The 17,553-nt window shown below is 31.8% G+C and overlaps 1 protein-coding gene across 1 annotated transcript; it reads left to right on the plus strand.

Annotated features, from left to right (window-relative positions):
- Nucleotides 1–3,172: 3,172 nt before the first annotated feature.
- LOC125835674 (ATP synthase subunit alpha, mitochondrial-like) lies at nucleotides 3,173–3,795 on the plus strand (the record flags this gene model as incomplete). Its single annotated transcript, XM_049514785.1, is given in 3 exon segments — nucleotides 3,173–3,251; nucleotides 3,369–3,638; nucleotides 3,641–3,795. Coding segments are annotated over 3 exon segments (504 nt in total), but the record flags the coding sequence as incomplete, so codon positions are not given.
- Nucleotides 3,796–17,553: the final 13,758 nt, after the last annotated feature.

Raw genomic sequence — 17,553 nt, forward strand, 5'->3', positions numbered from 1 at the left:
AACATCGTATGTTTTCCTTGGTCATCTTGGCATAAACATTGGCATAGGGAACTAATCACATGCAACTTTGCCTTACTTTTATTTTACGTGTCTTTGTTGTATAGTAAAGATTTAAAGTGCGCTCCATCACTAATTTCTTCTTGTTTTAATCTTCTATGTATGAACCGGCTCCTCTCGAGTCCTTGGAGGCCCGTTTTTCTCGCATTTCGTTGAGTGGGCCTTAGGGGCCCTATCCTTTTTTTTCCTCGAGTCAATCGGATTTTGAAACCGACGAACAGAGCCGAAAAAATGGAAAACAGGGGCTGGAAATCAAAATGTGTTCTGGAAAGCTAAAATCAGGTTGTATACAGCCGTATACACTAATATACATGGCAGAAATAGCGATATACAGGTCCAAAAAAAAGAAATGCAGGTGCAGGGGTCAAAATAGACTGTATACGTTCGACATACGGCCCGATATACACAAAAGGGAGCTGAAACACGTACTGTATACAGTAGTATACGTTCGACGTATACACAGATTTTAAGTGTGAAAGAGGGGCGAAAATGGGCCAAAGCTCAATCTTGTTTTGCCTAACTGGTCCAACAGAGTTGGGGAGGCCCAAATTCAATATTTTCCTTCCTTGCTCTTATTTACTTGTTTATGGTACTTGGCTAACATTTTATCTTGATCTTGGTTTAAGTTAATTAAATTCCCAAAGATGGCCACTTCACTTTATTTTATATTAAAACTAAAATATTTATACTTAGCTTTATTTTATTTTTATTTTGTCAACACTTAAGTCACTCCCCTTTAGAATGATCCCCCTTAGTTTATTTCCCCTTAAATAATAATTAATTAGAAAAATAATAGTAATAAATAAATAAGTTAAAATAAACGATTCTATTTACTTATTTAAAATTTTTAAAAAAATCAGTTAAAACAAATGAGTTCTTTTACTTCGTTAAACTTTCAAAATTAGTCAAAGTCGTGAGTCCTTTACTTAGTTAAATTTTTTTTTTAAAAAAATAATTAGTTAAAATAAATGAATTCTTTTACTTAAGTTAAAATTTCAAAATTAGTCAAAATCATTTTGGTCAAATCGCCGGTCAACCGCGAGTTAGCGGGCATTCCGAGGGCCTAACACCTTCTCGGAATGTACATTGAACTTCGAATCCTTTTATTTTCAATTGATTTTATCTGTTTAAATCTTTTGAAAACCTTTAATTTTTTCTTGATTTTTTAGTAAAAATTAAGTGGCGACTCTGTCCTTTTGGAAATTCGATTTCTCTTAAACCATAAGTTTAATCGATTTTTTTTTGAAAACTCAGTCATTTCCTTTTATATATATTTTTAAATAAAACACTCACCATGGAAAAAGTCAGACTTGTCAAATTCATTTGTAGCAACTGCGTAGAAGAAAATTGTAAACATCTCTAGACAATTAACTTTCGAATTGAAATCTTCAGTGGCAACTTATTCTCGGTAACTTTTACATCCTTCAATGATGACTTACTATAGAAGAAATGTCCTAATACAACGAAACTCATTCATTAGATTGCCCATGCTTTGATGTGATAACCTTTCTCCATAAAGCAGTGTCCTCAACATTGAATCTCAATAGCCATTTTACTAAGAGGCTTGTTTATCATGATCACCCGCCTTACAACCCAACCTAAACTATTAGTTCCATAACTTGATGTTTGTGGCATGCCTCTAAAACTTTGCAAATAAATTGAGTGTTAACATACTAAATGTATATTCTGAATCACGTAAATTAACAACAATGGGCAACAAACACAAAAAGTCACTGACGCACACTCTAGTACGTACATCCAATTGTAATCAAGTGTAAAAACAGGAAAATGAATTTGAGCACAGCATGGAACGGGAAACGTGAGCTTTGGATGTCATAACTAAGTATATAGAACAAGAAGAGTGAAGAAGTTACCTTCCTTGTTTGTTAAGTAGAACCAATTTGAGACTGTATTGTGTGTTTCCATGTTTACAGCAGTAAAAATAAATCAAATTTTCGAAGGACAACAACATATCATATTAATAGAATGTATAGGCATCTAATTAAGAAGTGGACATCTAAGTTGCGTGGACTCTTCACTTTCGATGTCGCACCCGTGTCGGTTTCTCCAAAAATACACTATTTTTGGCAAATTCGACACACCCCTTGACATTTTTGAATAGTATATGCAAATAGTTGAAGGGTACACTACCATGAGAAGATTACATGTACATTACCGAACAATGAAATTCTGTTATAGGTAGTATAAATAACATGTGAATCACAGATATTAACTATTACAAAAGATCCTTTCTTATAATCTTATTAGAGGAAAGTGTATATGTGCATATAAGAGCACATCTATTTCAGTATGAAATATTTATGTTAACAATTTGTTAATTATTCAATATGATGCCACCTGACTGTTATATACCAATTTCAATTACAGCAACACCTAACCATTTAGCACATTATCAGTTGCCATTTTTCATGGTTCATTTTCATTCATTAGTTCTCAGTTACAATGGGTATGTTAATTAAGAAGAAGAATTCTGGTGGCCTGGGAAGTTGAAGGCGGAAGAGGAACGCAACAAAGTCACAGCGAGCAGAATAGTTTAGCTAAACCGTAAAGGGTACAACTGTTTGAATGAGATTCTTTCGCTATTAATTAAAAGTTAATAAAAATTTTTAATTAGATTTACACACTTGTTTTCTTCGTCGATACATAAATAGATTAGCACTAAGAGTTATGAACAACAAGCTGCAGGACTTCTTGGTTTTGCTCTTCCAAGGAACCAATATTGGAGTTTAGTTTATTACAAATCCTCAGCTGACTAATAATAGTTTCTGGCCGTTGAAAAACTCTCTGTTGCGCGAAAATGTGGTTATGATATTCAACAAACGGTAAAATCAGCAGGTGTACTTTATAAAAAAAATTTCTAAGCTATACAAAATTTCATATAAGGTTCAATGAGGAATTTTGGTGAACATTTAGTAGCTAAAGCTAATTATTAACAGGGCAAGAGAAAAAATAAAAAGCATACAAGCAAGACAGTAAACAACAAACCACGAAGAGGAAACATAGAACTCACAGTTACACAGGCAGAGAGAAGCAAAGCGCTTTGCACAAGCCGAACTATCTAGAGGTGCGAAGAAGGTAAACAATTTCAACAGAGATGCTGAATGCGGGAGTTGACAAGAGGAAGAGGAAGCAGCGAGGTAATAGCTGTAAAAGATTTGGGCTATGCGTGGCAGGCAAAGTTGTATAATTGGAAAGACTGTAATACCCTTTTTGATGACACAGACATGTTAAGAAGCTGTGTGCTTACTAGCATTTATAATATAGTAGAATATATATATATATATATAAAGGTCAAGTGGTCTCAGTTGGGGATGGGATTGCACGTGTTTATGGATTGAATGAGATTCAAGCTGGGGAAATGGTTGAATTTGTCAGCGGTGTGAAAAGAATAGCCTTGAATCTTGAGAATGAGAATGTCGGGATTGTTGTCTTTGGTAGTGATACTGCTATTAAAGAAGGATATCTTGTCAAGCGCACTAGATCTATTGCGGATGTTCCTGCGGGAAAGGCTATGTTAGGGCGTGTGGTCGATGGCTTGGGAGTACCTATTGATGGAAGAGGTCTCTAAGCGATCACGAGCGACGACGTGTTGAAGTGAATGCCCCTGGGATTATTGAACGTAAATCAGTGCACGAGCCTATGCAAACAAGTTTAGAAGCGGTAGATAGTCTGGTTCCTATAGGTCGTGGTCAACGAGAACTTATAATCGGGGACCGACAAACATACATATATATATATATATATATTAATTTTTACCCTTACTTTTTTATTTTTATAAAAACTAGTTAAGTGTTTATGACGTTAATTACTAATAAATTTGTATAAAAAGGACAAATTATTATGTGTACGCTATATTGTTATGTACAATTTTTTTTTTAAATAACATAATTTTTCAAAGATAAAATATCTTTATAAACATGATAACTCACTATCATACTAACAATTAAATAGCAAAATTAAATATAGTGAACAAACTTTTATTATTGATAGTAAATGTTAAAATTATGTTCATATTAATAGATGAAAACACACTCTAAATAATAAGGTAAAAGAAAAATGAGCTACAGTATGTACGGACATAATTACATATATCGATGATAGGTAATTAATTATATATATATTTGAATTAAACAAAAGGTGTATATGTTCTTGAAAATGATCAAGTTGATCATATTTAGATATACAGAGGAATAAATCTTGTCACATAAAATTCATCACATATATAATGCTAACACCAATAAAATAAAATTACTATTATTCATAATTGATTATGAATAATAGTAAATAGTAGGAGTCATTTATTTTTCTATATATAGGCATAAATGTAAACATTGTAAAGGCAGACTTTGAATAAACGAAGCACTTTCATATAAAAAAAAACACTCTCTCAAATATTTAAAATACTTAAGATAATGGAGCAACCCTCGGATATCATGGATAAGCAAGAGGCAAAGGTATATTGTTCAAAAAATATGCAGAACTAATTTCATATATTCCTGAATATCATATATATGATTGAATAAATTTATGTTAGTTATTATGTATTAGAATTATTTGAATCATGATTTCTAGTTTATTAGCACACTGAAAACAAGGAGAAAACTTCTATACTATGTCATCCTAATGTTGAAACCGGTAGGCAAGGAAAGCCGTTTAGGGGAGTAAACAAAGTTGAGGCGCTGATAAGAAGGAAGTATCCGTTAAAGTACGATGCTAGTAGTGACAGAAGAACATGATAAACAGATAATTTAGTTCATAATGATCTAATATGAATTTAATCAATTATGAATATGATAGGAAGGAATAATTGAAAATAAAAACCTGCCCTTCGCATTTCATCATTTACTAATTTATTAAAATTTTAAATAGACACAATTTTAATTGAATTCAAAATGTACTATAAAGTCTGAAACAACCTATATGGTGTCAAGAGAGTATACAAATTCATTTTGCCAAAAATTATAATGTATATATAATCATATTTTAATTGTCCCTATACAAATATAACAATAGATTAAATTTTAACCCACTTAGAACCTAAAATTGTCTTTGGTCTAGTGGTAAAAAGGGTTCAATTTTGATTAGAACCACATGTTTAACTAAGTAGAACTTAAAGATTTTCTACGTACAGTAACAATACATTATTTTCCGCCTTTTCAATATACATAAAATAATTTACTCAAACTTTTACAACATATAAATTAGTGTAATTCATTAAAAGAAAAACAAAACTACACTATTTGGTAGAGCTGTCAAAAAAGGCCGGCCCAACCCCACCCAGCCCAAGCCTCGCGGGCCAAAGAATTTGAAGGGCTAAGACGGACTGACCCTTCATTTGGAAGACCCTAAAAATGCTCAACCAAACCCAACCTTAGAAGGGCCGGCGGTTGGGGCGGGCTAGCCCTTTTTTTTTCTTTTTCATTTTTCTTTTCAAACTTATAGTTCTATAATATCAGAAGATTTTCAAATCAAATATGACAAATAACGGTGTTGTTTCAATAACATTAGCAAAAAATCTAGTGTAATTAGCATGTATCTCGCATATCATATACATGAGCGAGATAAGAAAGTGACAAACAAGATGGGGGGAGGCGAGGGCGCGAGATTTGTCTATGTATCCATGTGAATCTACTTGGATAGAGTGTAGCTAGAAAAAATTAACCCAGTTCTGAGTCCATTTATTCCAAGATACATGTATCTTGACGTACCAAAATCTTGTAAGATTCATAATATTACAACATAACGTGTATTTATGTAATGAGATTATACTAGTGAGATTATTGTGAGTTACCCTTAAATAAAAAGTTTTGGCCCATGGGCCGACCCAGGCCTAGCCCCGATCAAGCCTCAAGGTCCAAGGGCTTATATGAGCAAGACTTATAAGCCCTAGTTTTGAATGAGCTTTAAAAATCCTATCCCAATCCTACCCCAATAATGGGTTGAGTTGGACCGGCCCCATGGGCTAAGCCCATTTTGACGGCTCTACTATTTAGTTATTTCTTTGAAACCCCTCAATGCGCTTGAAAATTTTAATTTCAAACTTTCATTACATTCATACACGTCTCCCTTTGTGTGTTTGTAGCCTTGTACTCATTATTTAATAAAATTTAATAATAATTATATATTGGTTATAAATATAGTGAATGTCTATATGTTAGAGAATATTTAGGAACCCTAACTTTGGGACCAAGTTAATTTTCCCCTATAAATAAAGAGGTCCTCTTCATTGTAAAATAATCCCTCAAGAGAAATGATAATTCTTCTCTCTACTTTCTTCTTCTTATTCTATAGCTTCATAACACATTATCAACACGAGACTATACCGTCTCAAAGAGTGAATTAAGTTTGAAGAATTAATAAGACATGGACAATTCTCAAAGCATGTTATCTAATTATGAAGACATTTTCTTGATTGATTCTGGTACAACACATACGATATTAAAAAATGAGAACTATTTCTCTCATTTAAGTATAGGCAAAATAAATGTTTTATAGTACTAATATGATTGAGGGCATTGGAAGAGCCATTGTAATTTTGCCTAAGGGAACTAAACCCATCATAAATAATGATATATTTTCTCCCAAATTTCGGAGAAACTTGTTGAGTTTTAAAGATAATATCAGTGACAATGATTATCATATCCAATCGATGGATGTAATAAATCTTGAATATCTTGGTATCGCCAAAACGTCTCTGGGCAAACATGTGTTATAGAAAAGTTCCCTGCTTTATCTTCTGGCTTGTATTGGACAAAAATTAGTTCAATTGAGGCACATTCTATAGTAAATAAGAATTTTATTGATTCCAATACATTTGTACTTTGGCATGATCATCTGGGACATCTTGTTACTATAATGACAAGACGAATTATAGAAAATTTCAAATGGACATCCATTAAAGTACCTAAATGTTACGATCCGAGTCTACACCTTGGACGTGGACGACACTCGAGAACCATTGTTGGTTCCCAAACGAACTCTCATCCTGTCTGACTACAAGTGGAAGACTAACTCAACCGAATTAAATTCAATAAACTCAAATACTCAACTTTAAAATAATTTGAACTATACTCAATAGATAGACTCAGAGTTTGTAAAAACAACTCAAAGAAGATAAATACTGAAAACTACTCAACTTTATCTATTTATGAAGCCTCTACTATTACAAAAGGATATTGGGACAAGACCCACGACATCGCAAAACTACTAACTGTAAGATAAAGGTGAAGTCCTTTGGAATATAAGAAGGCTCACCAAAACTGACTGGAACTGCAAGTGGTATCAATAAAGCTTCTGTTGATGACCCTGAATATATGTATCGGCATCATAAAAGATGCAGGCCAAATGGCCTCAGTGCATGGAATGTATGAGCATGTAAAGAGAGTTCTAAAGCATAAAGATAAGCTTGAACTAATGGAAAAGAAACATACTTTCCTCTTCTCAACTCGGAGAAAATAGAGCTCAACTCAATAACAAGATACTCAACTCAGTGAAACATAGTTCAACTCAACTCAGAGAAAATATAGCTCAACTCAATAATAAGATACTCAACTCAGTAAAACATAATTCAACTAAACTCAAAGAAATAGGGCTCAAATCAATAATAAGGAACTCAACTCTGTGAAACAAAGTTCAACTCAACTTAGCTAAATACGACTCAACTCAATAATAAGATACTCAACTCTGTGAAACATAGTTCAACTCAACTCAGAGAAATAAGGTTCAACTCAATAATAAGATACTCAACTCTTGATACTCAAGGATAAAACAACAATAAAAGATGCAATATATGGAAAACTGTAAAATAATAGATAGCAACTCAATTGTATGTAAAAATACAATAACAACTCATTTGTATGTAAAAATACAATAATAACTCTTATTTGGGTGATTCTCTAACTGACAATCATCGCTATAAGCTATGTGATGATACAACGTCTCGCCCACGCTGCCAGAATTGTCCTATACCTTGCGGGGTATAGAACTCCTCTACTAAGTGGATCTACTAGTCTATGCTTAAAATCATTAAGGAATCATCTAAAAATTATGACCCTTTCTACCCATGTTGGCTACATGGTTTATGAGGGTTGTGAGTTGTTAGAACTCTCCCCCATATCGGTGTTCAATACTACTCCCAAAATTTAACTTAGCTCATATGTTTTAAAGAAAAAATTTCCTTTTCATAAAAATATTTCTCTAAAAAGAGATAGTACTCAAACTGCTCATGAACTCTTTGAAAATCGGTATTTCCTCTCTTCTTAAATGTAAAAACATGTACTCTTGCGAATACTTAGTTCCCATATATCATTTTAAAGAAAATGGAACTTGACTCTACTCATCCTCATAGTCATTTACTCAAGCCTTTAAACAAATTTTGAGTAATTGTAAAAGACTTCTCAAAATAGGGTTCATGCCGAATTATGGATGTGAACGACTCAATTCAAGGTTTTAAATAACCATAAATACCCAGAACTCAAGGAGTCAATGATACTACTCATCTCAAGAATGCTCAACTCAGAGGGTTCATGCGGAAATTATGGCCTTGAAAAACTCAACTCAAGGACCTTCATGGGTAACATGTAGTAGTCCCATGATTAGGAATATAATCTCAAAAGGATTAGGAACTCAATACTCAAGATTTAGAACTTAAAGATACTACTCCTCTCAAATATACTCAAATTATGGAGTTCATGCGGAATTTATGGGCATGAACGACTCGACTCAAGGATCTAAATAATAATGTAGGCTCATGAATACATTCTCCTCATTCTCATACCCACTTACTCGAGTCTTGAAACAAGTTATTAGTAATTGTAGAAGACTCATCAAAGACTCAAAAGGACTTTCTCAGAAGACTCGAAAGAACTCAAGACTTAACTTTTAACTTATCATTCCCCTATGTCGTTTTTAACTGAGTATATCATTCAACTAACTAGTTTTCATTAATCAAAACCTAAAACGTAATTAACCTTCAAGTCAAAAATTTAAAATACTAAGAGAATCCCTCCACCCAAGGTTTTCTCATGTTCTTCCACTCTAGGAACCTCATAAAAGAGTTTCTTTTATCAAGAGAAATCACCAAGATTAAAAGATCAAAGGTTTCCTCCAAAAAGCTAATGTTCTTCCTAAAGCTCAAGATAAAATCAAGTCTCCACAAAAGTTTTCAGTCTAATAGCTTCATAATCAGATGTAAGGCTATCATAGTATTGTAGTAGTTCGTCCTCACACCCTACATGTTCTTTCAAATAATTAAGTAAAATAGTAATCTAGGGTTCTATCCTTAGATTTGAGTATTCTTGAGATGAGTTGATGTTGAGTTCTGAGTATTGAGTTTTTCTATATTGTTATTGAGATTCATGAGTTGATTCGTTCATGTCTATATTTCAGCATGAACCTTATTTTGAGTTATAAATTTTGAGAATCTTTTAAGGCCAACATTTGTGTTTTAAACTGAAATTTTGAGGAAGTAAAGAGGAGTTTGAGAAAGAGTATAAGGGAACTAAGTATTTCTTAATTGTTTCATTTTTACATGAAGAAAGAGAGTATTATTTTGAGAAAAGTAAAAGAGGTTTCACAAATATTGAGTACAGAGCATTTATCTCTTAAATATGCATTTTTGAGTAATTATCTCGACCTAGAGAAAGTATTTTACATTGAGCAAAGAGAAACATTGTTTTCTAAATGAGCAATGAGTTTAGAGATATGCCAGAGCAGTTACCTCTTATAAGAGGATATGAGCACCGATATGGGGGAGAGTTCAGACAACTCACAGCCCCCATAAACCATGTCTTACCAACATGGGTACATGATCATACTTTTTAGATGAATCCTTATTGCCTAGTGGATCCACTTAGTTGAGAGTTTCTTTATCCCGGCACGATATAGGACAGTTTTGGCAGCGTGGACAAGACGTTGTATCATACGTAGCTCATAGTGATGGTTGTCGGTTAGAGAATCTCCCAAATAGAGTTGAAAGTGTATATTTATTATATCACTTAATATGTTGAGTTTAGAGATGAGCAAGTATTTTCGTAGAGTTTTAATGATTTCACTCTTTTATTTCTTTACATCCAGTTGAGTATATATCTATATCTATTAAAGTCCTTTCATTCAGTTATTTGTTATTTAGATATATTACATACTCGTACATTTAATTTACTGATGTCATTCGAACTGCATCTTTTAATGATGCAGACACATGTTCTTAGGATTCCCAACAAGAGTCTGTTGAGATCATTTCATCCGCTTGTTAGCTTTTGAGTAAGACTTCTTTGCTTCTGGAGGACTCTAGTTTTATGAGTTGTTAGTACTAGTTCCCTTGAGGAGACGTGGGTCTTGTCCCGACACTCATCTTTGAACAATAGAGGCTTCATAGATAGACAGTTTTGGAAAGTCGTTCAATGTCAAAAGTTTTTGTTTAAAACTTATGTTTAATACTCTGTATATTCAAGGAGTTTTAAGATTTAACACAATGTTGATTTAACATTTCTTTCAGTATGATGCTTGTGTATTCTTGAGTAAATCTTTCGTTCTTCGTCATCCAGGATGAGGGTTCGCTTGGGGACCATCAATGGTTCTCGAGTGTCGGCCACGTCCAGGGTGTAGGTTCGGGTCGTGACAAAACAATGGCTATTAGACTCCAATTGTCTCCCAATCACACGCTCGTCTTCATGTGGGAATGTACCATAGAGCGAGACCACCTTCAGAGTTACTAGGAACCTACTCTAGCTCGAAGCCGAAACCCGATCCAATATAACCAACACATCCCGAAATCACAAAGGAAACACACGATAGGGCCGAAACATAAGGAAAGTTATGGATGAAAGGTTACGAAAGATGAGTTGTCGCCTAGCTAAGGATTCATACTGTCATACCCAGCTAATGAAAAAACATACTGTTGATCAAGAAGTTACATAATCACACTACTCAAAAGTAAGTCATACAGCAATCAGCATGTACAATCATAAACACTCATTGCACATCTGATATACCAATGTGACAGAGCCTCCCATTGATGCGCCTAGGGATCCCATGTATAAATCTTAAGAGGGAAATTATGAAGGTATTGATGTCTTCTGTTTCAACTGATTAGACATTTGTTCTGTCATATGCTGTTTATGCAGTTTGTTTTGCTAAAGATATGAAGCTTGTGAAGTAGTTTATTTTGCTTTTTCATTTTCATAGGGTTGAATTTGCTGCCTGTGTAATTGGAGGTAGAGAGACTATTTCTGATAGACCATTGACTCGAGGAAAAACTTTCAAAGCTAATAGAAAAAAGAAATAACAGGAGTGAAGAAGTCATGGAGAATTATTGTTAAAGCATGTCAAAGCATTTTGAAAAAAGAAATGCAACTACAACAAAATAATATAATCGAAGTACAAGAAACAACAGATAATAAATGACATTGAGGGACAAGAAAGTCACTGTACTACGACTACTAGTATGAAAAGGGAAAGAGTGTGTGTGTGTGTTAATTAACTGTTTGGACTATGATTTAGGGACTAAACTTAGAATTAATCTAAAAGCCTAAGCTGCTCTGTCTCTTCAACAATGTCAACCGGTGCATGTCGGATCTCTAAATAATGCATTTTTGGAAGATTGGACACAGGTGTGTGGGAACAATTTTGGACAATGTGAGCAACAAACAATGACAATAGCTCTTCAAAGACCCTCTTTTTGATAATATTGCTTATCATAGCTTATTACAGCTGCTGTAAGCATTATTATATAAAGTGTTTTATTTATGAGGACTTTTGTTGGGAGGCACATCAAATATAACTGTAGTTAGGCTGTCTGCAAGACCTATTGAATACCCGAATAGGTGAAGAAAACTTTTTTGGCTGCTCCGACCTGTAGATTCATGGACTAATATAAACGAAAAAACAAGAAAGTCGCGTAATTTTTCAAAAGTTAGCTTGTTAATGCGAAAATATGCATGAAAAAATGGTGGGACGGTACGTGATGCTTCCCAAACTTATTACGGAGATTCTCATAAAGTTTTTTCATAAAAAAATTTGGGTGATTCGAGGCGTCAAATCCATAGGCTAATACACACGAAAAATCAATTGGCTCGTAAATACGAAAATATGCATGAAAAAAATGGTGGGACTTTACGTGATGTTTCCCCAACTCATTACGGAGGTGCTCATGAAGTTTTTTCGAATTTTTTTTTTTTGAGTGCTTGGGGACGCCAGATCTATGGGCTAATACACACGAAAAAACAAGAAAGTCATTTGATTCTTAAAAGTTGGCTCATAAATACGAAACTATGCCTGAAAAAATGGTGGGATGGTACATAATGTTTTCCCAACTCATAACGGAGATTCTCATAAAGTTTTCCAAAAAAAAAATTGGGTGTTCCGAGACGTCAGATCAATGGGTTAATACACACGAAAAATCAAGAAAGTCATGCAATTCCTTAAAGTAGGCTCGTAAATGTAAAAATATGCCTGAAGAAAACAATGGGACTGTAGTAGTGATGTTTCCCCAACTCATTACGGAGGTCTTCATAAAAAAATTTAGGTGCTCCTAGGCACCAGATCCATGGGCTTCAAGAGAACGAAGCCAAATTATTTTTGTTGTGGTATTGGCAACATATTGATATTCAACCTCGATTGAGGAGCGAGCGACTATGGGTTGCTTCTTAGCTCTCCAAGATATCAAATTGCGTCTCATATACACAACAAGCCCGCCCAATCGACATCACAAATGGCCTGAAGTTGGGAGCTGTATGAGTGTGTAATAAACATTCCTTGATGCAAGGTGGATTTGACACATCGAAGAACGCATTTGCAGGCTGCCCAGTGAGTGGCTGTTGGTGCAGATAAAAATTGGCATAATTTGTTCACAGCAAATACCAAATCAGGACGAGTGAGACAAGCGCATATTCTCTTTTTTCCAAGTCGAAATGAACAACTCATATCTCAAAGTTTAAGCTTAATTGTTGTTGTGTTTCTTGTTGGAGGATAAGTGTTTGAGCTTTTTTCTTAATGAGTTAATTGATAATCCATTCATACATTAATAAATTATATTCATATCATTCAATATATAAAGTCTTTGAATTGGGAGTGTAAGTTTATACTTTCAGTTTTAATTATCTCAAGCTCTCGATTGTTCTACAAGATAGCAGTGTTGCTTTAATTTTAAGCAAGATGCAATCTATCAACTCATGTGCATGCTTCATTTGATTTTTCACCTTGTTTTTAAGTGATTGTTAATGAATTTTTTACTTAAAAGTTTAATGTTTAAACCGATAATAATCAGTAATCGATAAATTGACATCTAAATATCTATAATGATTTAGCATGTCAAACATCAAAATAATAATGTCTTGTTCTTCGATCATCTTAATTGAAATATTACATAGGCTCAGTTAGTTCAACTTTCTTATCATTAACCAAGCACAATGTAAAAAAATGGTTGAAATGTGATCTAGGACGGTCCATATTAAAATTTGCTCTATTTTTGACATCCTTGCCTCCAAATAAACTAGAATCCTCAAAAATATTTAATGAATATTTTTTGCAAGTCTAGTATCATTTCTTCAAATTCGACATGGTATAGTATGATATGGTATTTGAAATTTTGTTATCGTATTTTCGGTATTCGGTTTTTAAAACTATTATATCATTATCATACTAATTTAATTCAGTATGGTTCAATATTTTGTAGTTTGATTTTGGTATTTTGCAGTATAGTAAATCGGTAATCATAATTTGTTCAACTTCAACTAACATATAATCGTATAATAGAGTATTATAACTTCGACAATTCAAAAAATATCTCAATTATATTGTATATCATACTAATACATTACGTACACATGTAGAAATATATATTTAAAAAAAAGTACAAACAACTTCTTTTGTTACTCAATTACATTCAGAATGCATTTCAATAAAAAAAAAGTAGTCAAATTTTTTCAATTTTTAAACATTTAGTTTCTACTAATACTAGGTTGTATATTTGTGAGTAACTATTTACTTCAGTATGATCGGTATTCGATATATCATTTTTAACTACCAAATACCGTACCGAATACTAAAAAAAAATTGAAATGTATATCATATACCATATCAAAACCATGATTTCAAGAATTTCAATATAATATGGTAATTCAGTAGACATCATACCATGTCCACCTCTATCCTTCACTACTTTAAGAGCAATTAATTCATAATCCTCCATTGATTCTTCAAAATCAATTAGTATCTTCTCTTCAATGGATTAAGAATATTACCATTGACCATTTATTATTGAACAATGCATGTCTCAATCTTTGCATTCAATTTGGCCTCTCCAAGTTTCGAATATAAATTGGTATATTGAATTCTCTTGTCCAACAATTTCTTGTTGAGGACTAGCCAAATTAATTCCTGACAATTGAAGTATTGATTTCCTCAATGAACTATTTATTCTTTTCAAAGCTTTATTATTATTTTATTATTTATCAAGATGGATTTTTGGCATAGATTTTGCTCCTCCTTCAAAATAGCAAAGAAAATTTATATCCCGTAAATAATGAATTTCTTGATAGAAAATTATATAGATTAACCAAGTCAATCATTCAGGTACACTCCATCAAAAATGATTTTTAGTAACAGTTAATTAACGGTAATAACTTAATTGTTGCTAAAAACATTTTTTAACAGTATTTAACACTCTTTGTAAATGTCTATAAAGGTGACACTAGATCTAATAATAATTAACTAATACCGCTAAAGGCTTTATTACTCTTTATTAATGTATATATTTATTACCGCTAAAAAACTATTTTGATCGAAGAATTCATAAAAAGAAGAAATTAAGGTTTGGGCTAAGCTAGATGTTTGCTTAACTAGTAGGTGTATGACTGTATGGGATAGATTTCAAATATTTTTTTTAATTATATTTTCAATTTATAAAGTAATCATGGAACATACAAGCTTAAGGTTGACGGTTGCTCTAAGGGTAATTCCGGAAGTGCCGGTGGTGGAGGTATTCTGAGGAATCATATGGGTCATATGATTATGGCTTTCACAACATATTTTGGTCACTCTTTTAATAACTTGGCCGAGGCACTAGCTATCAAGATTAGATTGAGATGGTGTATTGATCACAGTTTCAATGTTTTTAGAGATAAGTATCAAAAACACATTTAAATTATCTCCTTTTTTTTAGTTTCGTATCTAAACTATTGAGAGTGTGAGTTTCATACCTAAACTATCATTTGAGAAACACACATCTCTCTTTTATTTCACTCTCTTTATGATGTGTACTACACTCTTTTTTATTTAAAAAAAATTGTCACACCACACTCCAACAAAAAATTCCACCTTGACAAAAATTAAATAAATTTTTAGCATTAGTTAAAATTAAAGATTAAAGAATTATTTTCCCAAAAAAGTATTTTCTAAAAAAGATAAAATGTAAAATATTTTTATTACCCATTTCCTCATTTCCTCTTCACCGTAACACCCCCCACCCCATTTTCTACTTTTTTTTAAATTTCTTTTATAAAAGTATTTAATTTTTTTACTTCATCCCCCCCTCAAATAATAATTTATATATTATTTTATTTTCTTAAAGAAAAAAATTCTACCCCACCCCCCTATTCCTCGGTTTTCAATATTTTTTCTCATTTTATGTTAGATATATACATATCTTTTTAGGAAAGTATTTATTTTATTTGTCGCAATATTTTTTGGGGATTTTAATACTTTAGTATTTAATTTTTAATTAATACTAATAGTTTATTATTTAAGTTTTGTCAAGATAGAATATTTTATCTATGTGGAATGCCATGTGTCAAGGTTTTTGCAAATAATAGAGAGAGTGTATTACACACTTTACTGAGGTGTGTTTCTCAAACTAAAAAGTGATAGTTTAGATATGAAACTCACAGAAGTATGAAACTAAAAAAAGAAAGATAGTTTAGGTGTGTTTTTTATACTTATCTCATGTTCTTATTACAGAATTTGATTCCTTGACTGCGATTAACATGATCAACAAAGTTGCAACTAGGAAAAATGACTTCCTCACTAAAACTATACACTTACCAAGGAAGATTATAGACACAATGAAGAATGATGTCCAAATTTCAGAATCAGACTAAGGAATTATCTTCGACTCTGATTGAGCTCTTCTTGAATGGTACTAGATATTATATCCTAGATTTTATTTTTTGGAAGCCTAATTGTACTAGGAGCAATCTTCCCTTTTGCGTTATTTTTGGAAGCTAAAATTATAAGAATGCCTCTTTAAAAATAAAAAAAAATAAAAAGATATGGCTAAATAAAAAGAACACTTTATTTGAAATTATGAAAATGAAGTTAGAAAACAAATTTTGAATACTTTTTTAAAAATTTGAAAATATTTAAAATTTTCATATTCAAGTAGTGACTTTAAAATTAAGTGAAAAAAATATTTATTTTTTTAAAAAAATATTTATTTTTTTAAAAAAAAAATAATTGCCAAACGGCGCCTAAGAGAATGTTTGGATTAATTTTGTTTTTAATTATAAAGAAATAACATTCTTTTTGTAATGAACTAAAAAAATGCAACAGAAAATAAAACGAAAAGAATATTTATTTTTTTCAAACACCTAAAAAATAAAAAATAAAACTTAAAAATTAATGTTTTCTCTGTCCCAATTTATGTGGCACTTTTCGTTTTTCAAGAGTCAAACCCTTAAAGTTTGACCAGAAATTTACGCTTAAAATCTTCAATTTTTTTAAAATGAAATTTATATATTTATAAACTACATAAAAAATACTATAAATCACAATAATTGGCTATTCAAAATAATTATAAAGATATATGAAAAATTACCGTAAAAAAAAAGACTTATTTGAATTTCCAAATTTAAAAAGTGTCACGTAAATTGAAACGGAGGTCCCACATTAAGTTTGTCGACCAAAGGTCCCACATTACCTCTGTCAACACGATCTTCCATTCTCGAATCTTATTTTACCCTAAACTATAAAAGGGGAAAAATAAAAAATAAAAAACTCAATACGCGTCTAAGACAACTAAAAGTTTTTTCTTTTTATTCTACTTTATTATTATGGGATACTCACATTTTATGGTATAGTTTTTCAGGTATTAAGTTGTTGTGTAGTTAATAAACTACCTAATCTTTTTTTTCTTATTTCAATTTGATTATTTCATTCATCTCATTTTTTAAATATTTTTTATGCATCTTAAATTATGTAAATTTATTTGATAATGATTTTAATCATATCAAAATATTTATATGATTATAAAATTTTCTCATTAAATATAAAATGGAAAACTTTTCTTGAATTATTTGTAAATTTAAAAATAAGGACATTTAATTTTTTTTTAAAACAGACTAAAAAAAATAGGTTAACTTAAATTAAAGTAGATGGAGTATATGAAAATTATAAATGTTGAGGAAGTTGATTACTATTTTTCCAATTATTTAATTTTATTTTCAAAATATTAGTTTTACTTTCCAAGAAAAAGAAATCTTG

This window comes from Solanum verrucosum, unplaced genomic scaffold (assembly GCF_900185275.1).
Source record: "Solanum verrucosum unplaced genomic scaffold, falcon-dt-bn FXZP01000128.1, whole genome shotgun sequence".
NCBI lineage: Eukaryota > Viridiplantae > Streptophyta > Magnoliopsida > Solanales > Solanaceae > Solanum > Solanum verrucosum.